Source organism: Condylura cristata, unplaced genomic scaffold (assembly GCF_000260355.1).
Source record: "Condylura cristata isolate star-nosed mole 26May11 unplaced genomic scaffold, ConCri1.0 scaffold00015, whole genome shotgun sequence".
Taxonomy (NCBI): Eukaryota; Metazoa; Chordata; class Mammalia; order Eulipotyphla; family Talpidae; genus Condylura; species Condylura cristata.
In genome coordinates, this window is record NW_004567116.1 from 37,186,446 (window position 1) to 37,207,926 (window position 21,481).

The 21,481-nt window shown below is 45.8% G+C and overlaps 1 protein-coding gene across 1 annotated transcript in view; it reads right to left on the minus strand.

Annotated features, from left to right (window-relative positions):
• The window catches only part of LOC101632869 (short transient receptor potential channel 2-like), a 27,173-nt gene extending 6,374 nt beyond the window's left edge, over window positions 1–20,799 (minus strand). Inside the window, exons 1-16 of the mRNA XM_004683686.2 lie at window positions 20,788–20,799; window positions 20,552–20,693; window positions 19,634–19,789; window positions 18,539–18,714; window positions 15,360–15,445; window positions 14,957–15,129; window positions 12,483–12,555; window positions 10,404–10,531; window positions 9,544–9,656; window positions 8,607–8,654; window positions 6,958–7,677; window positions 5,052–5,258; window positions 4,041–4,205; window positions 2,827–3,001; window positions 1,015–1,215; window positions 768–930 (exon numbers count right to left, since the gene is read on the minus strand). Coding sequence (XP_004683743.2) covers window positions 768–930; window positions 1,015–1,215; window positions 2,827–3,001; window positions 4,041–4,205; window positions 5,052–5,258; window positions 6,958–7,677; window positions 8,607–8,654; window positions 9,544–9,656; window positions 10,404–10,531; window positions 12,483–12,555; window positions 14,957–15,129; window positions 15,360–15,445; window positions 18,539–18,714; window positions 19,634–19,789; window positions 20,552–20,693; window positions 20,788–20,799 — 2,738 coding nt within the window. The remainder of the gene's footprint in view (window positions 1–767; window positions 931–1,014; window positions 1,216–2,826; window positions 3,002–4,040; window positions 4,206–5,051; window positions 5,259–6,957; window positions 7,678–8,606; window positions 8,655–9,543; window positions 9,657–10,403; window positions 10,532–12,482; window positions 12,556–14,956; window positions 15,130–15,359; window positions 15,446–18,538; window positions 18,715–19,633; window positions 19,790–20,551; window positions 20,694–20,787) is intronic.
• Between the last annotated feature and the right edge of the window lie 682 nt (window positions 20,800–21,481).

Sequence of the window (21,481 nt, forward strand, 5' to 3'; positions counted from 1 at the left end):
AGAATAAAGGGTATTGAGGTTAAGTTGTCAGAGCTGGGGATGGGTCAGTCTCCCTGGGAGGGACTGAGATGCTGAGATGTGGTACAGGAATGCATGAGGGTCAGATTCTTGTTGAACAGCTTTCATCACTAGTAGAGTTAAAGCCACATGTAAGAGTCAGCCTACAAAAGGGAGGGCTAAACATCTCAGAGGTGGGGAGGGAGCTTTTCCTCCAAGCTAAGCTGAGCTGAGTATGTCCACAGACAAAGCCAGGGCTGTTCCACCAAGGGCACCCACTTTGTCCTTCCCCAGGGGACCAGGCACCCCCTGTGGCCTCTGATTAGCTTTAAGTGATTAGGTGATCAGTATTAAGAAGACTAGACAATACCATGAATTCAAAGAGCAGCTGTAGAGTGAGGAGGACACTCTACAGCTGCAGTGCTGTAGACACCTGGCTGCAGTGCCCTTTCTGGAAGAAGGAAAAACTGAGGCCTACAAAGAGCCATGGAGACCGTGACACAATTGGCCCTGATCTTCTAAGCAAGAGCTCTTTCTGCTAGGGATGCTTTGTCTTTTCTAGGTCATGGGCCTCTTTGAGAATTAGATGAAAGGTACAGATACTTTCTGCAGAGAGTATACATTTACACCTGCAACTCTGCCAATAGTTTCAGACATCTCTGGACTCTATAAAGGAACACAGGCTAAGAACCCTTGTGCTGCACTAGAACTGCAGGAGGTCAGCAGAGTCTGTCAGGGAGGAGGATGCTCTGCGCAGAGACCACACTCACCGCATCATGTCATCGATCATCTTGCCAATGGAAATCTGCAGAGTGCCCAGAGACTCGTGAGCCGGCAGAATGTAGGCCAGACGGGTGAAGCTGAGCATGCTAGTGACAGCAAAGAGCACCTCGGCCAAGAACTGGGGGTCCTCGGTGTGCCACTCACTTCGCTCTGTGCAGGGTGGAGTGGGAGCTGAGACTGAGAGCCAAGGAAGAGAAGAACTGGGGGATTCAGGTCTGGGTTGATGTCACTCACCAGCCGTGGTAAAATAGCGGCAGCGAACCCCATCCGGGGCATCCTGGCAGTGCATGTATGCAAGCCCAGCCAGGAGGAGCCGCAGCGCGAAGGCCGCCAGATACAGGGACAGGATGACCACGTCCAGGAAATTCCACCAGTCCAGGAGGTAACTGCGCAGGCCCTCGATCCACACTTCCTTACACTCAAACCAGAGAAAGCCTGGGGTTGGGGGATAGGGGTGGCAGGGTGCCAGGACAGAATGAAGCAGAATTTTCAACTCCTTCCAGCTCAGAACTAGGTTATGGTGGGCGGGGGCAGTAAAACATCACAGGGTAAAACTATAAAATATAAAACAGTTTGGTCAAGGACAAAGTGACTTTATGTGAAAATAAGGCCTGGACTAATGTAGCCTCATTTGAGGTGTGGTCAGCTGATTTTCAGATCATGAGTATCACCCAGGAGAAACTGGTTATGAGGAGGGAATGATTGAAATCTGGTTCTTCAGCCAATCACCAAGTAAATATTGACAAATAGTTTAGGAATATTGACTTGAAAAGTCCAAATTATCAGCCTGCTCAGGGCGCCCATGACTCAGTGGGACCAGCACTAGGCCTGGAGAGAGGGGTTGGGAGCTGGGCCCCATTTTCCAGGAGGCCCACACTGTACCCTTCTCCATTCCCTGGTTAACAAGCATGTGGTTTTCACTCACAGTTTCCACTCCCTAGAATGCCCTTCCTCACCATTTTAAAGCCAGCTGCTCCTTTTTTGGCGCCCTCTTGGTGATGCCTTCCCTGCTGGGGAAGTGGGCTGCCCCTGCTCTGTGCTCTCTTCATCATCTCTGGGATGCCATCACTGAGGCCATGGAGGCTACCTCTTCCTGAGCTGTGTACACACACCTCCCCTGAACTTGGAGCTCTCAAGGACAGGGGCCAGGTCCAATTCATCTCCTTGTCTCCCAAGTCCAGAATAAGGCAAAATAGTCATTATTAAATGAACCTTATTAGGCTTCTACCATATGCCAGTGGGGTCCTTTGGTGCATCTCCTCTCAGAGCTGGTAATCTAGTGAGGGAGACGAAAGTAGTGACAATGAGGTTGGAAGATGTTAAGATTGAGGAGCAGGGGAACAAAGGCTAGTAGAAGAGTGTTTATGCATGAAGAAAACAAGGCCCTTGGTATTAGATCCTCAATCAGCTGCTTACTGGTGATACCCATTCTAGTCTCACATGTCCTCTGCCCAAAGATGGCAGAGAAGTCATAGCAGCTCATCAGGTTGATTGTAAACTACAACTGTGGTCAAACATACTTATACCCCAGTTTAAGTGTTGGACCCAGGCAACTTTGCCTGTTGTATCCTCCTGCTTAAACCTGAACCGTGGCCCTTATAACGCCACCATCGTAAGCCCACCATATGGAAGCCCTCCATGTAAGAAACCATATGGTTTAGCATCTTCATGTGGTCTGTGAAACTTTCTGTTCCAGAACCTTTTGAATAGACTGGTGATACACTTGCAGGTGACCATATCACCAAGGTAATTTGCCACCTAACACTAAACCAGGATGTTATTTTGGCAGATAGGGACCTCCAACATGGGTAGTGACTGGTCCCAGGGTGGATGAAGAATGGGGTCCTTACTCAGGTTGTCTCTTGCAGGGCTAGGTCCCTGGGCTAGAGGTGAAGGGGAAAGATCCCTCGGTGTACCAGGGCCCATGTAGGTGCAGTTTTATGCTTAGGGGGCTATATTTTCAGAGAGAGGTTTCCCTCATTGGGGTAATAATCATGAGGGGCCATCCAAGGGTAAGTGCCAGAGTGACAGGTCCCACATGCATACCTATGACCCAGACCATGTGCAGGGAAGTCTCCCAGACGCTCTGGCTGCGGCCCTGGAAGGTGCTCAGCTGTGCCTCCATGACCAGGGATTCTCCCAGCAGGAAGATGAGGAACCACAGGTAGGAGGCAGAGTGCAGCAGGAACTTCAGCACTGGGATCTTTAGTAGGCGGCCCAGCTTTGGAGGGGAAGGAGGGATAGCATGGCTCTCTGAGTCCTGTTCACAACTCTCCTTCCTGGGAACTTCCAGAGTGCTCAGTCTACACACCACTCCCTTTTTCTCTCACTCACTTATTCAGACATTACTGATGATGTACTACATACTAGATCCTACACTTTCATGTCCATTGTCTCCTACCTAACGAGTAGGTATTCTTATCCCTATTTCCTTGGCTAGAGAACTGAAGGTCCTATATTTCATATATTTCCCTCAGAGGTTCCTTGGGCTCAACATGCTAAAAAATAAATTCATCTATTTCCAAACTTGGGTCCCCTTCTTAGAAAATGACCCAGCTACTCAGACCAGAATGCTGAAGGCATTTCTACATCCTCTTAACACTCTGCTGACAGTTTCCCTGATTTCTGTCCCCGTGCCCACCCCCCAATCCACGCTTCACGGCACTAGTGGAGAGGACTTTCTCAAACACAGAACTCATGGATCACTTGCCTCATTAAAACCCACAATGGCTCCCATGGTTCAGTGACATAGCCCCACCTAGTTTCCAATGCCCACAATTTGCACTTCTACTTTAGCAGCATAGCCTTCCTTCTTTCTTGAACACTTTACCTTTTCTCTCCCCAGGCCCCCAGAGGTACTATTCCTGCTGCTGGAACACTGTTCCTTAGCTGATTAATAGGAACAGGGTTAATTTTTCCATTACAGCCCCAGTGCCAGGCACAATGCTGGAAGTACTTGTGGACTGAAGGAATAAAAACGCCTTGATCCACAAAGACTCCCAAAGAATTTGTAGGTTGGGGTGAACTCTCTTTAGGAGAGTTCAGGCTTTGGAGGCAGAGAGCCCAGTTTAGATTCTGTCTGCTGTGTCCCTTGGACAAGAAAAGTGCTTGTGTTCCCTATGCAGCTTCCTCAGTGAAATCAAAGTGGAATGTTTACTGTCCACTTCTGGATGCTATCTAATGGAACATTCCTGACCCGGGGCCTGGCATAAAGCAAGTGGCCAATAAATGAGGGTTATCTTTAGTTTTATTCTTAGTACCCGGGACTTGGGTGCCAGCCAATAGCCAAGGCAGAGGAAGGGCATGGTGAGGAAGATGAGGAAGGCGACAAAGAGCTTCCAGATGGTGGTGCTTCCACGCCAGCCGGCCAGGTTCCCACACCAGATGGAAGACAGGACTTGCTGGCAGATGGGGTGTGCTACAAACTAAGCAGAGGAGGCATAAGCAGGGAGAAGTGGGGAGCCTGCTGGATGCACAGCTCTTACTTTCTTGCCATAGAAGTTAAAGGATGTTTCTATACTTCCCAGGTGTGAGAGGCCCCTCAGTTACCATGTGACCATGGGTCAGCTCCTACCCCTCACCCCCATCCCTCTTTGGGCTTAGTATCTTTGTCCATGAAGAAGAACCTGAACGCAGAGTTTTCCCTGGATTTTCCAGATCCCACATTCTTGAATCTAAGGCAGGAGATTGCGGGTGGAAGTGGGTACCCAAGTCAGAATGTTCAGGATTTGGGCCAGCCTGAATAGGCTTGATGAGCAAAGGATTAGGGAAAGTGTGGGCTGGGGTCTTGGAGGCAGGGCCAGGGGAGTCGTTATGAGGGCAGTGCTAGTGGATTAGGTGAGAGGGAACAGTATAGGGTTGGGGAAGGCTTGACAGGGCTCATCTTTAGCTCAAGGGGCAGGGGATAATGAGACAGGGAATAATGGAACCAGATAATATTAAAGCTCCAAGATCTCTTGTTTTATCTTGCTGAATAGAGATACTGAGTCCAACAAGAAAGACTGGAGCAAAGTTACTCAGAAGGCTGGAGGCATAGGTGAGTGTAAGGCCCACATATTGGGGCTGCAGGTGTGTGTGGTGAGGTCCTGGTGGATAATGGAGAGGGTAGGCACTTGGATGAAGGTAAGAAGGGAGGATGGGGGCCTAGATAAAAGGGTGCTCAGAATAAAGGTCTGAGAAGGTCCTGAAGCAGGGCAAAGACTTAGTGTGAGGGGATGCCTAAAGGTGGCAGGGCCAGGGTGGGGTGGGGAGGCAGGTAGGGCCCAGCTGACCCGCTTCTGGTTGTAGTTGACAGCTAGCCGAAGCCTTGCCAGGTTGGGGATGCCTTCCTCAAAGGCCTGGCTCAGGCCCTCAGCCTCAGTCTCACTGTCCTCTTCCAGGTCGTTGAGTACTGCAGTGACTTCACTCTGGTTCCGGCACATGCCCAGGAGCTCAAAGCCGTAGTCCTGGCTCAGTGACTCCAGGGCAATGTACTCAGGCTGTAGGGGAGAAGTAGGTCCGTGTCTGTCTGACCCCTTGGGGATCTGGGGTCATTAAGTCAGCCTCCCTCCCTCCTAACAGTGGTCCTGTGCAGCCTCTGTCCTGACATTGGGTCCCCAGTACTCCACAGCTGGAGTCACCTTGGGCCTCTATTCTTCGCTACCTCACCTCTCTTATTGAGCTACCTGTTGTGTCAGCTGACTTATCTGATGCTACCTATCCCTCTTTCACCCAACCCCAGCACCTTTGCCCATGCCCTGTATATTCCTTTTCTAATCCCAACTTCTTGTCTCACTTCTGCTCTACTCTTCTTGTCTTTTATCTAGTTTCCTTAAGCAACTACCTCATAGGAAAACCTGTGTTGGCAAGTTGAGGAGACATGGATGATAAGGCAGTTTTGCCTCTTTACTTTCCACCACAATTATGGGAGGTTCAGAGAGTAAAGAGCTCCTTTTGCAGAAAAGGACAATTCTTTCCAGAGGACTTTCCCTCTTATCTAGGAAGGAAATGGCCTGGAAGGGGAGTTACCATACCTAATATGACAGCAGCTGGGTCAGTCCTCAGTTTTACTTGGGGCCCTAACCTTGGTGAGAGTCCAGGCTAGAATTGCAGGTGGTGACATCTGAGGCCCACCACTGACCCAGGAGCTGTCATATTGGGTATGGTACCTCCCCTTCCAGGCCTGTTTCCTTCTTGGAAAAGGCATAGCAGTCTTGCTCTGCCTCCTTCTGTGGGCTGCTATGAGACTAGAGGGAAAGTCCTCTGGAAAGAATTGCCCTTTTCTGCAAGGGGAGCGCTTTACTCGCTGATCCTCCCAGAATTCCAGGTGGAGGACACACACTCTCCCAACTCACCTGCAGTCCACACCCTGCCTCAGGCCTCGGTTTTAATATCCTTGATTGGGCACATATGATGGTAATTGGAGTCCAGGGGCCTGCCTGCCTGCATAGGGGGGATGTCAGTAGAGAGGGATGGATAAAACTGTACTGGTCATTTGCAAGGACCTCACTGGTTCCTGTCTTCAGGTCCCCTGGCTCCTCTTTACACATTCTGTCCCATACAGGGTTTGTCTGTATTTGTCTGTACTCATCCCTTTGTTGACTTTTTTTGGTCAAGAGCCTTTGCCTGGACCGTCCCCTGCCTCGGATACCCTCCCTCTGCCTCTGCATCTGCCCCTCCTGGCTTGTGTAGCCAAGATGAGTCCTGCTTCCTCTAAGGAGTCTTTCCTGAACACAACTGTCATTTCCTGACCCCTCTTTTCTAGAAGCCCTTTTGGAAACCCTAGAACACCAGGCACAGAGGCACTAAATGAAGCTGTGTCTAGGAGGGCCATGTCTATCCTCTGCTTGTCATCACAAGTGTGGAGACTCTACATACTGTTTTAGGTGGGATCACACAGAGAGCACTCTGAAGGGATGGGTTCTCCTGCCATCTCTAAGTCTGTCTGCTTTTCTGTCTTTGCTCTCCCTTGTCCTGACTCAGGGAACCACTTATGAGCTACCCCCATAACCAGATGTGCCCCTAGGGCACTGCCATTAGAGATTCTGTAACCACCCTCAAAATGGAAATTCCCTGAGGACTAACTGAGCTTCTTCATTCTGTTATTTTTCCACTTTCCAGAACAACTTACACAATCCTATGTAAGCCTTGGTGGAAGAACAGATAACAGGAGGGCAGGGGCAAGTATGGGAAACCAACCTTAAACTCTGGCTCCTTGCGTGCAAGGCGCCTGAGCTCTCGGCTGAGCTGGAAGGCAGCCAGCATGGCGTCTTCACTGGCCAGTGAGAGGTGGGCCCTGCTGGCAATGCCACGGTAGGTGTTGATGCGGGACAGGGAGAACTTGAGGAGGTCATAGCGGCGAGCATTGCTGCACTCCAGGCAGGCACAGGAGACAGGGTGGGGCCGGGCAATGGTATGACCCTGTTCCATAAGCAGCTGTGCAATCTCATACAGATCCTTCTGGCAGGCCAGGGTGAGCGGTGTGACACCAGGTGCAAAGCGGGAGCCATCGATTGAAGAGTCAAAGAAAGCCAGTGAGAAAGACTTTGTGTCCACTTTGCGGCCCTTCTCTCTATCTAGCCGGGCTAGCAGGTGACGCACCACTGCCGGCTGGTTTGTGTCCACTGCCACAAGAAGTGCCTCGTGGATCTGTCGGAAGTCAAACTTGACAATGGCTAACAATATATCAGTGATGGCCTCATGGCCCAGTCGGATGGCCAGATTGAGAGCTTCCCTCCAGGAGCGGTCTTCGGCCTCTTCCACGTTCCGCAAGGGCCCGCCTGGCCCAGGTCCTGTGGCCTCGGCCCCAGACTCCAGCAGCTGCTGCACAAGACCTAGCCGCCCCTCCTGGATGGCATCCAGGAGTGGTGGTGGGAACTTCAGCTTTTTGTTCACGATCTCAGTCCAGTTTGGCTGTGGCTGGATGAAGAAATGGAAAGGGTGGGCTCCCAAGTCTTCAATCCTGTTTTGTGACCTCCCTCCCCCTGCCACCTTAAAGGCTCCAACTCTCTATACTTGGCCATCATTTTATTTTTCCTTGTCCCAATCACAAACAAAAATATTTTCAGCCATTTTATTTTGTGGATTCTTAGGTTAAGAAAGTGGGAGGACTGGGTCTGACTGGGGATGTCTTTTTTAGTACAACCTCCATCCTCATAGGAAACTCCCCCCCACCCCCCAATGCAGTGGAGTCAAATGTGTGTATCTTGAAAAATAGGATTGGTTAAGCCGCTGGGAGCCTGACCCACAGGACCCAGTGGCATCTTGTTGATGCTGTGCTCCTCCCTCTGGAAGTCCCAGAGCCTCCCAGAGACAAGACTGGACATGTACACACAGGAGGATCTTCGAACTGGGTTTTTCCTAAGCCCCTCAGCTCTGATCAGGCTTCCTAGAGGGACCTTAACAGGCTCCTCCTCCACCAGTCCCCCCTAGCCTTACCCTCTTCTGTTTTGGGGGGCATATTGCCCTTCAGAGTTCCTTGATCTCTTCTCTACCAGGCCCAGACCCATCCTCACCACTCTTCCGCTGAGTCTGGTTCAGGGCTCAAAGGGCTTATTTCCCACCCTGTGGTGATGTCCACCACTGACACTGCAGCTAAGATGACCCTGCTGCTCCTCTGAGTCAACCTGTAGCTTCAAATCACTGCCAGAAGTATGACCAGTGTGGGGGAAAGGAGGGAAGCAGAGGGCTTCTTACCGTGAGGGAGTCCATAGCTCAACTACTATGCTGGACGCACCAAAGGACTGGACTCCTGCCTGCTCTCCAAAGAGTGCCTGCTTCCTCCTCTGTATCCATCCAAACTCCGCCCTGGGCACGCCCCCTGCCAGGACCAGCTGCTCCCCCTTTGCCCTGAACCCTGGAGACCAGGGCAGCGGTGTTAATGCCACACAAGGAATCTTCCGGGAAAGTGGAGAGATGTAGTTGCTCATGGAAAGTGTGGACCAACTTTAGAATGTTAAAACTGGGGGTTATGGGCTGTAAGCTTAGAGACTCTCTGGTGTAACTGCCTCATTTTAAAGATGGGGACAGGGAATTGTCTGAGTTCAGGGGCCAAGCCTAGAACTATCTTTCAGTCATTAATACATGCGGTCCCTTTAAAAGGTCTGTGGACAAAGCAGAGATTTTCTGTTACTGAAGGTTAATTCTGAACCTAATATAACTTACTTAAGGTCACTCAGCAACCCTGTTACCTGATGAGACCTAGAAAGGGAACCCACAAGGACACTAAAAGTTCATGGGATGCTGGAAGGCACTCATACTCAAAACCTATTCTCACCTTCCCTGCACACCACATACCTTGCCTGTTAGGCAGTGCTTTTCTTTTTACTGGGCCTCTGTTTTCCTTTTTAGGAAAATGGGCACGAGGACACACACCACTAACTGAAGGAGAGACATTCTGGACTATGTACTACAGTCTGAGAGATCACCAGTTCTATTCCAGAGAGAAAAATGATGCTCTCCTTGGGAGAATAGGTGCCATGGTGACAAAAACCTTGACAACTGGGAGTAGGAAGGGGCTGCCCAGAAGTGCCCTCAAGTAGAGTCCTGAGGGAATAAGTGGAGGGATGGAGACAGGGTGCTTGGCCTCATCAGCCCTTCTCAGTTGTCAAGAGAGCCAGTCTACAGTTCCAGGTATAAGGTCAGGGGGACCTCTAGACCACAGCACCTCAGGGCTCAGGTCTCCCCGCACATGCTGGCATGTTGTTCTACTTCTCCTGCTGAGAACTGCAGCTGGCAGATAGGGCACTGGACCCAGGAAACAGGTGAGCTCTCTGGGGAGGGCACCCATAGTACAGATGGTGAAGAAGATGGCGATGAACAGGGAGAGGCTGCGTGAGGCGGGGAGGTCTCTCCACAAGTGGCAGCATGCTGGGGGAGAATGTCAGTGCTGAAGGTTCCTAAGGGAGAGAGAAGGGAAACAAAGTTGAGCCTCCTCCCAGGCAGCATGCCACCCTGAGCAGGCTGAAGGGAACATTTGTTGTCAAGATGCAACTGCTTTGGCAGAAATTTAGTATGGCTGAGTATTTTACCCCTGGGAGACACTGTCCAGTCATAAGCCCACCAAACATTTATCAAGTGTTTGCTATGTGCCTGACTAGCAGCTGGGGGATATAAATCCAGGCCTGTCCTTTCAGACTGCCCAGCAGAGGGGAAAAGGTTAGCAATGGCCACAAATAACCACAGTGCAAAACAGAAGGTGAGAAACACTGAGCCCCAGGAGAACGTGGCAGGAGCTCCATTGGGAGAGATTATCTAGGAAGACCAGAGAAGACTTGACAAACAAGTATCATTTGAACAGAGACAGTAAGTGGAACTTGGACATGGAGGAAAAAAGTTTCGAAGGAAATTCTAGCCTGAAGGTGCTTTATATTTTCTGTTCCTTGTTTCTTTGGAGGCCAGATGATGAAACAAGCTGCCAGGTTGTGCCATGTCCCATCCTCAGCTCGGCCTAGCACAGGGTGAGCAATAAAGACTTGTCCTGATTTTACAGGTGAGTGAAAGTACAGTTCCACACCTAGGCACTGCAGATGACAGTGGCAGGGAGTCCAAATTTCAGCACTTCTTGGTAGCATTCCCAGTTCGCCTATTCCCCCATCAAGGGATGGATAGTAGTGACACAGGGCCACCTGCACCCAAGCAGTTACCTGCACAAATGGGGCACTGCCCACTCTCCTGGACGCTGCTCTTTTGGGCCTGGGGTTGGCACTGTGCTCTTTGCCGTGTCTTTTTTATCCTGTTCCTCTCTGTACGAGAGTTTGACTTGGATAAAGACCTGTGAGAAAGAATAAACACTGGCTATGAGCATGAGAACAGGAAGACTAAAGAAGCCTCAAGTGAAGGTGGAAAGGACAGACTAGCTGATGGGGAGCCAGACACCCTGGTTTTCCCACTTGTTGGACAGACTAAGATAAGTCATTTAACCTTTAAACAGTGAGTACAGAGCTTCTATATGACTGCCTTTATGTCTCTCATTATTTTGAGATAAAAATCACATCACATAAAGTTCACCCTTTTAAATTTATTTATTTTCATTAATTTATGTGTACATAAACTGGGGTGTAGGCCAGAGGTGTAGATGTGTGTGGGGGGAATGAGAGGATTGCAGAACAGTGGATCTACTGAAATACACTGTTGAGGGGAGCAGCGGGTGAGACAGGAGAGGTCTGCTGTGCCACATGGAGAAATCTGAACACTTATATATTGCTGTGCCAGGCTAGCTCCCTGGCCAGAGATTGCATTAATGTCACAGTGGCTGGTGGTAGCTTGAAAGTGCTGAGACTTTAACTGCTGCACCACTAGGAGGCCCAAGTTTGCCCTTTTAAAGTAAATTTATTCAATAGTTTAGTATATTCACAAGGTTGTATAAGTACAACTAATTCAGAATGTTTTTATCACCCTAAAGAGTGACTATTGAAGTCATTAGTAGTCACTCACCATTCTTCTATCCCCACAGATTACTAATCTTTTTTCTATCTAAGTTGGTCTAGTCTGGTCATTTCATAAAAGCAAATTATACAATATATATCTTTTATGACTGTCTTTCATTTAGTATTTTTCAAGGTTCATACACATTATAGCAGTTAACAGTATTTCATTCCTTTTAAATGGCTGAATGATATCCCAATGTATTATTTCTTTGTATAAATAGACTACACTTTTGTTACCTAGTCATCAGTGAATAGGTATCTGTTTTCTTTCCTGCTTTGGGCTATTGAGAATAATGCTGCTATGAATAGCTGTCTATAAGTTTTTGTGTAAATATTGGTTATTAATTCCCTGGGTCACATACCAAGAGAGGAAGTGATGAGTCATATGGTAACTGTATCTTTAAATTTGAAAAAGTGCCAAACTGTTTACCAAAGTGGCTGTGCCATTTTAATTCCTACCAGCAATGTATGTATAAGGGTCCAAAGTTCTCCACATCTTTGCCAACACCGTGACTAGCTTTTTTATTATAGCTATCCCAGTGAGTGTGGAATGATCACTATGGTTTTGATTTTTCTCCAATGACCTATGATACTGAACTTTTTTTTTTTTTTAAAGATTTATTTATGCATACAGAGGTGCAGGGGCAGTAAGAGGATTCCCCAGAGACAGCGTGGGGAGCAGAACAGGCAGACTGACAAAGTATACTGGTGAGGGGAGCAGCAGGCAGGTCAGGAGTCTGCTGCACCCTGTGGGTCAGCTCCCTGGCTGGTGATTGAACTCATGGTACAGTGGCTGCGGATAGCTTCATAATGCTGTGCTTTAATCTGCTGCACTACTGGGGTGAGTCCTGATGCTGAATATTTTTTCATACCATCTTATTGGCAACTTTTGTATCTTTTTCAGAGAAAAGTTTATTTAGATTCTTTGTTCCTTCAAGAAATTAGGCTATCGTTATAAGGATTCCTTAAATATTCTAGATACAGATCTTAACGAATAGATGATATGCTATTCTGTGGTTTATCTTTTTAAGCAGAACAGGAGTTACATTTTAATGTAGTCTATACTATTTTAAAGTTCTGGTTCACTACAGGGTAACAACCTTGCCTAGGTTTAAGTCTGACACTATGTGAACAAGTTCATCTTTTCTCCACTACCTTCTAGGTCCAGACGATTAGATCAAGACTTAGACACAAGGTACTCTGACCTAACTGAAACCTGACTGAGGAGGAGGCTAGCTACAGGAGAGCAATAAAGTTTGGGGAGGTGACCAAGTTTTCTTAAGTTGGCCTACTTACCTCTTAACTTGCATTTTCCGTCTCTTCGTTCTGCCCACATCATTCTCTGTGCTTTGCTCCTCTGGTCTGGGCTCTATATTAAAAATTGCTCATTAAATCCAGCTCATTTAACAAAGGAGACTTCACAGATGGTGTCCTTTCTTTTGTGAATATCCTTTTTATCCCTATTTGCCTAATTTTCTCATTCTTCAAGTCTTATAGGAAGTGTTAATTTCTATGAAGTACTTTTCCTGGAGTCTCTCATCTGTAACTGGTCTTTCTATTATTCTTTGGCTTTGAAGAAATTTTAAATTTTATAGTTTTTTTTTTTTTTGTGTGTGTGTGTGTGTGTGACATGCATGTCTTTCCATTAGAGTAGCAGCATTGCTGTTGTATTTACTGTGGTATCTCTGGCTCAGAGCCTCACAGGTATGAGACACTCAGCAAATATCTGTCAAAGGAGTGATAACAAATCCCAGTAACAACCATTTGCCTAACTATTCAGAAGTAGTGAAACATTTTCTTTAGTATTTAATATTGGTGTTATTATTTCAAAACACTTGGATAGCTCCAATGCTGCGCCTATAACAAGGACCCCACAAAGGTTAGTTCCCCTCCAGTTCTCCATCTCTTAAAGTAAACTATATCCTTCCTTATGTGGGAAGCAGCTTCTGAAATGACCCCCAGTGACCCCTGCCTCCCAGTATGCATGCCTCCCCTTGAGTGCAGGGTAGACCTACTGCCTTGTTCTTACAAATTGACATGGCAAACGTGATGGGATGTCACTTCTGTGATGAGGTTACAAAAGACTGTGACTTCTTCCCTGTTAGCACTTTCTCTCTCTTGCTTTCTCACTCTGATGAAGCAAGCTGCCAGGCTATGAGATGTTATGTAGAGATTCTTGTGGCAATGGAATGAGGAAAGCCTCACTCCTGAGGAACTATACAACTTATCACCAATCATGCGAGTGAGCTGTGAGCAGATAGTTTCCAGCTGAACCGAGATCACAGATCCAGGTCCAAGGAAAGGTTAGCCAGATTCAGATTCCTAACTATCATCAGGAGATGCTTGCCACCTGATCGAGTGCCTATGTCTCCTCACTTGCTGACACAGTCCTTTCCTGCATGTACCCTATCTCGGCTGGAGCTAGCCTCCGGCAACTATGTTTTGAGGGTAAGTATGCATCGATAGATAATCAAATATACTCATTTTTGCAATGATATGATATATATTCATTGCTTCACTAATGTGCTAAATTCTCTGAAATAACAGGTAAGCTTTTTGGGAAATGTTCCCAATGAAACAATGACAAACTAAGGATTTCAATTAGAACTCTTTGTCTAATAGACAGTTATTACTAGGATAGTAAAAAAAGCAAGAGCTTTGGGCTTCAAGTTCTGGTCCTGTCACTATTAGCGGTGAGACTTATAATATTTAACCTCTCTGAGCCTCAGCTTTTATAAAATGGGTGTAACACCACTTTTTTTTTAAATTTACATGAAATAAAGTGTCTAGCAAAAGTAGGAACTTCAAATGTTTTTTAATACTCTCTTCCACTTTATTTCTTTTATAAGCTCCATATACCAGCATCTTTATTTAGTTGTCCTGAACTGATCACTAAACATTAATAAAGGAAGAAGCTTATGAAATCATGATTTATAAAACCCCAGGATGGTGCTAGCAACCATGTGCTTAGAGGGTTCAGTCCCCCCTTAAAGGTTGAAGCAATCCTTAGTGGTCAATGATTGAATCAGATATGCCTGTATAAAGAAACCTTTTATAAAAATCCAAAGTATACAGTTCCTGAAGAATGTCCAGTTGGGGAACATGAGATTATGGGAGAGTGATGTTCTCAGAAGGGTATGATAGTCCCTAGCCCCTTCCCACATATGTGGAAAGTCCCATATGCATCTCTTCTTTCTCATTGTTCCTAAATTATATCCTCCTAACACCAACTGGTAATCTAATAAGTAAAATATTTCTGAGTTCTCTGACTCATTTTAGCAAATTAACTGAACTTAAGGAGAAGGGTTGTGGGCACCCCTGATTTGTAGACAGGTGGTCAGAAGCACAGGTAACAGCCTGGGCTTGTGACTGGCATCTGGAGGGTGGTCTTAGGAGACGAAGCCCTTTACCTATGGAATCTAATATTATCTTGGGGTAGACAGTGCCAGAATTGGATGTCTGAAAACTGCTTGTAGAAAAGGGGCCTCAAAACATCTACCCAGGGCCTAAATCCTATTTGATTTAATGCCTTTACTTTGAAGATGGGGGAACTGAGGCCCATAGAGATCAGGACTCCTGAATCCTAGGCCAGTGCTCTTTCAGTTACTATACAGTATTTCATTCCTGTTCTGGTAACAAGATACTGACAATTGTCTTTTCTCCCACATGAGGTCCCATCTGTGAGTCTGCCCTATGTAGCAGTAGTGGATTCAGGGAGGAAAGATGGTACAAGGGACACTAAGGACCAAAGTTAGGTCCTGGAGCCTCACCTGCACTGTCTGGATGACTCAGATCTGGTTCTAAACAATTGTTTCTTGGGCTTGCCATGATAGATGGAGGTGCCCTGCGGGCAGCTGAAAGTACCATGTGGGCTGAACGCCCCAAGGCCCCTGGCTGTAGCTGCTTTAGGATATTCTTAAGATCTGAGATTTCCTTGGTGTTCCTGCAGGGAAAAAGAGAATACTTGATTTCACTCAGAATACTCAATTCTGCTCATCAAAGTCAATGGCATCTAACCAAGAAACCTGATTTGATATCAGATCAAGTTAGTTCTACAGTATGTGAACAAATCGGTGAATCCAGTCTGGGCTTGTGCTTATCAGTGTTTGGCTGCCATTTTTGTTCCAAGAGAGAGAATGAAGAAGCCAGAATTTCACTCCAGCAGCTACATACGTTTGAGGATCTGGGAAGAATGTTCTCCGGATAGAGGGATTAGCCATCCAGGGACTGTTGCCAGACTTCTGAGCCTCAGAAGAACTCTGGAGAAATATGGAATACAGACATTCACTACGGGGGACTCTGCCACCTAGTGTCAGAGACATGCCTAAGCCTGAGAAATTCAGCTAGGTGAGTGACTCTATCTGTTACTGTGTGTGTAACTTGTACATGGCACCTTTGCTAGTGTGTGCACAACCTAAGTGTGAGTTTCTGTGATTTTGTTTACTTAGTTCCACAATGCTAAGGTTTTTGTCCTGAAAGACCTGGGGAAAAGATAGATAATATGGGCCCTCCCTGGTGGCGCAGCAGGTTAAAGTGCAGCACTAAGAAGTTAAAGTCACTTCAGCATGAGTTCGATCCCTGGTCTGGAGGTGACCCACATGGCGCGGCAGACCTCTCCTGACGTGCCCGCTGATCCCCTCAGCAGTGTACTTTGTCCCTCTGCCTGTTCTGCTCCCACTCTGTCTCTGGTGAATCCTCTCACTGCCCCTGCACCTCTGGCCTATACTCGAGTTCTGTAAGCATAAATAAATAAATCTTTAGGGAAAAAAAAAAAAAGATAGATAATACACACTCTTGGAAAAAAAACATGACTGATATCATGTGAAAACTCAGCAAAGCCTATGTGTGTGTATATATATATAACTACATGTATAGAACCAAATATACATATTTATTCACATAAAAGGTTGATTTATATAGTTACAAAACTCAAATCACTTATCTCTCTTATATACTCACAGGAGAGAAATTACATACTATTTAGGAGCCTCCTTGGTAGTGCAAAGGTTAAAGACACACTGCTATCAAGCTATTGCCAGTCACTGTGACATGAGTTTGATCCCCGGCCAGGGAGCTAATCCACATGGCACAGCAGACCTCTCCTGCATAGCCCACTGTTCCCCTCAATAGTGTATTTCAGTCATTCTGCCTGTTCTGCTTCCCACTCTGTCTCTGGTGAATCCTCTTACCACTCCTGCACCTCTGGACTGTACCCCAGTTCTATATGCATAAATAAATCAATCTTTAAAAAAAAAAAAGGAATTAAGCTCCTGAACATGGGTTAAGTGAGTCAGGCAGCCTAGATTCAAATCCACTCCAAGATTTATTTAGCAGTTTGGACCCCCTAATACACTACACTAAACTTTTCTGTGTTTTTGTTTCCTTAATATAAAATTGGTGACTAAGTTCATTTGCATTTACCACCCCTCTCTCATAGAAATGTTTCAGGATCTCTCTTTCCTGTAGTTTCACTGAACTACCTGCATATATATTTCACTCATCAATGTTCAATGCTTTTCTGACATTGAAATTGTTGACTCCCTTCCTCCTTGATCCCACCATGGTCCTACAAGTTCAGAGTAATTTAGATGGCCAAAATGGAAAAGACTCCAGGAAGCTCTTACCCTATAATTAGGGTGATCATACATGTGTCCTGGTGTGGGGTCGTCCAGCTTAATAATGGTATCATTATTAATAGCAATTGATTTTGCTCTCAAATGTCTTAGCTTGGATGATAAATTTTATGGTGATCTTTACAATTCTCCTCTGAGAAGTCATTTATATAATGAACATTTGTACTAAAAGCCTACTTTCTTCTAGGCACTGGTAGATACCAGAAATGCCTTATGGAACAAGACAGACAAGTCCCTAATCTCACAGAACTTCCATTTTATTGAGCAGCCAGAATTTAGTTCCATGCATGTCAACTGCCAGGACTGCAATATCCAAACCTGGCAGAGCCCACTGAACTGCTTTCACTAGGCTTTTTGCATTTTTTAGCTCTTCCCACACTGGAAGGGTAAGTCTTAGATGAAGCGTTATCTTAGCTATCTGAGTCTCTCCCAAGGCTATACTGCCAAAGCATCTATTCCTATCTTGTCTGTTTGAACTTCATTTCCTCGTCCCAGTATGGTCAGTCTTTTCATTTTCTCAGTAGCCTCGAAAAGAGTGAGACCTGTGAGTTTTCACTTCTGGGAACCGAGATTCTATTGGCTATGTCAAATATTTGAAGCTTCTAAAAATGCACTGTGTACATAGGAAGCAATATAGTGTAATGACAGGAAACCTAATTTCTAGTCCTCACTCTGCTCTGGCTTACTGTGACTTTGAATATGTAAGTCAGAGATAATAAAATGAGGCAGGTGGGGCTAGATGAGTTAGAGTATTTTTTTAAAAAGATTTATTTATGTATGCAATAGCTGGGGTATAGGCCAGACGTGCAGAAGGGGAGAGGATTCATCAGAGACAGAGTAGGGAGTAGAACAGGCAGACTGACAGAAATACACTGCTTAGGGGAGCAGCAGGCAAGTCAGGAAATGTCTGCCATGCCATGTGGGTCACCTCCCTGGCTGGGGATTGGACTTGTGCTTCCGTGGCTGTGGATCTCTTCATAGTACTGAACTTAATCCCTTGTGCCCCCAGGAAGGCCCAGAAGTATTTTTTTAATTTTAAAATACTGAGTCTAGCTTGTGTGATTATGGGCTCATATTTGTTTTTTAGTGACTGGGAAAGGAAATTGTCACTGGCTTGGAAAGATAAATGGAGAGAGTACTGACAGGAAAGCGGGAGTCCGAAAAGGCTTAGGAAACAAAAACAATTAGTAAACTGACTGAGAAAGGGGTGTTCAATTGTCTATACCTGTACACAACTAGAAACTTATATATACACATCTTCTCTTACAAGTAGGTGTGCTGGACAGGAGAGAAAGCAGAGAACTGTAACTGTCTTTGGTAGGTTGTAACTGACCTTGGTAGGCAGGTAGGTCAGAGAAAAACAATGACCTGGGATTTTAAGTGCTGAAAGGAAGTGTTTGATGGAAGCCACCACTACCCTCCTCCCCCCCACAAGAACCTAGAAATAGAGAATGGGGTTAAATCAAATCCAAAAGAACTTCCTATGGCTAAAGAATGAATAGCTGCGAAGAGCTGACAGTTCATTCACTTGAATCTTCTGAATGTGGAAAGGAAGAAGAATTCACTGATACCTATAAGAAAGGGCAGGAAGTCCATTTATGTTTATACGTGAATGTAGTGTGTATGAGTGTGTCTATCCCTTTATCAAGCACCAGTTTCCTCCCCAGAAACTGTAAAGAATGAGAAAATACCAAGTATATACCTCAACACTGCATGTACCTTGCTCAGTCCAGAGCTCCCAGGGGCCAAAGGACCTGTCACAGGGTCCTCTGAGTCCAAGGAGGAACACACCCGTAGGAAGGCCAGGCCAAAAGACTGGTGCCGTGTGAAGGGTTGGGAGCAGGTAAGACGAAGTCGATCCCATGAGTCACCTGAGGCTGGAGCCAGGAAATCACCTCAAGGAAAATAAGAGAGAAATAAGGGGGAGTTGAAATACATTAATAGGAGGGAGAAAGTTCATATTGAAGAGGAAAAACAGGATTTACATATATTCCAATAAAAAGAAGAATGGACCTCATCAGTAATTGACCCCTTAGGCCTTGGTATTTATGGCTGGCAGTGGGCCTGTGAGGATGCTATTAGCTCCAGCCCCTTGCCTTCCTACAACCCATCCTCATTGTCACAGGTCCACACTGGTCCCAACCCAAGTATACCCTTATTTTACATCTCTCCAGGGTCCTCATCAATACCTCATTTTAACAAGAGTCTGTAGTGTTGGGGTCAAGGTTCCCCACTGATTAAGTTATCTCTGCCCTTCCTGGACCATGAAACCTAAACTGCCTTCAGGCCACTACATACCCAGTCCACCCACTCACAGTAACAATATTACAACTCTCCTCATCTTTATTTCCAGCAATATCTAGTTCTACCCCATCTTCTTCACCTTATGCATCTCCAGTTATTATGTGCCTCTTTTTACCCAACATTACAAGAACATTTGAAACACAGAGAAATGTATGAGTGCCTAAGAGCTTGAGATACTTAAAGGCCAGATCTTAGGTTTCTTAGTGGTGCAGAGTGAACAGATTTGCATAGAAGAAAACTTAGGCAACTCTATATGCTACATAACAATAACCATCACATAGCTTCCATACCCACTATCCACTTAGACCCATTTATACAAACAAAACCCATCATTACAAATAAGGTTTCTACATCATACTACACTGAATCATGTTATGTTTAAATAAGATTATTCCTCCAACAGACAGAACCACGCCTCATCAAGGGCCCCTCCCACTGTACTTTACAGTCCTCCATTGCACTGCATATCTCTCACCCCTCCATCCCCCATTTCTGCTCTGCTCTCCTTACCATCTTTAAACATGCGGACCCCGGAGCGGTTTTTCCCCTGTTTTGATTCAGCGAGGGACATTAGCATGGTGGCAGGGAGCAGGGTGACAAAAGGTCTGTCCAGGGGCCAGGAAGAACGACCCACATCAATTTGCAGGAAAGCACAGCCACAATTACCTGGGAATAAAAGGTTGAGAGAAGGATAGGGTGTTGGGATGAAAGGAGCTCCCCAGACTGCAAACAAAGGAATCAGGTGGGAAGAGGAAACTCTTCATTGTAGTTCCAGCTGGAAGCTCAGAAAGGACAAGTGATGTGTGGCGTCAGTTACAGAAGTGGGGTGAGACCTCAACACAACACATGATGATGTGAAGCTTCACTGAGTTCCTCCCAGCCAGAAACCTCCCAGTGGAAGAGTCCTGCCACTTCTTTGTGCTCTGGCCCTGGGAGATAGTCTGTCTCTCTTCATCCTTGCTAGGAGCCTGACATCTCTCTATCCTGACAGAGTTGAGACCATTGGTCTCTGCTAGTTTTTTATTCCAGTAAATTCTGACCAAACTTCTTAACTCTCAATCCTAAACTCCTATGAACTATGAAGCCTTCTCAGATAAGCTTGCACAGCTGATCCTCCAGCATCTTCTTTACATGGATATTTACACAGGTATATACATATACTATTTATTGGCATTTATATCAATGTTCTAAGACTTCATTCATATCACACAGATCAAAGCAGGGTGCCATTCAAATTCAATTGTGTGAATGGATCCCTAAGTGATCTCCAACAACATATATCTGACCCCAGGGCAAGGGCCACAATCCATCTTCACACCAAGGAGATATTGCAGGATTTCAGGAAAAGCCAGATTGATGGGATACTCTGGTAGATGTTATTCCCGTGACCTCCCACAGAGGCTCCTAGGCCCCAAAGAACTAACTCACCAACATCGATGTAGCCTATGGGCACAGCCTTCTCCAACTGCAATTCCACTTTTAGTTGCCCACTCTTGTCCTGAGGGCTGCTGAGCCAAGGTCCTCTCAGACTATCTGGGTTTAGCAAATTCTCCACAGGATACTTGGGATCCTAAGTCAGAGAGAAGAGGAAAAAGATTAGGAACTGCACACAGCCCAAGGGATGACAGGATGCCCATGAATGAGGGATCCCTATACTTCCAAACCCTTTTAGACATCCTAATAGAACAGAACAGGCATGGATGGGAATCCATGAGAACAGAGATCTTATCTGCCAAGGGGCTTATAGATATCTGCTTTATTTATCAGACCATCTCATAATGACTCCTAGGCAGTTACCATTATTACTTCTTAGTTAAATCAATAAAAAGAAACTTACCCAAGGCCATGAAACCAAATAACTAACCAAAGTCAGAACTCCCCATCTTTCTGTATCCAGAGCTTTAAACTACCACACTATACCATTTCATTTATAAAAGACACTTCACAGCCCTTTATTTATCTTCAAAGTAACCCTATTAAGAAAGGCAAAGATTCTCACTTTAAGTTTACAACTAATGCTTAGAAGTAGAGTGATTTGTTCTGAGGCAGTAGTAGCAATACTGAGAAAAGTTCTCAGTTCTAACCCAAATCAGGTATTTTTTTGGTGGCAAGGCCTTGAATAAACTACTTTTTTTTGCTGAATCTAAATTTTTCCATCCGTAAGTAAGAGGCCCAATTCAAGGTTTTCAATCTTGTTTTTTGTTTTAGCAATAAAGTTCTTTCTTTTAACTGGAATCTAACACTGAAGTATGGGTATTTTCAAGAAATAAAAGCAGAGCTCAGGTTAAAGCACAGATTGGGAGGCTCAGAGACATACTTGCCCTACCTTCCTTCACCTTCTAGAAACGGGTTCCTGTA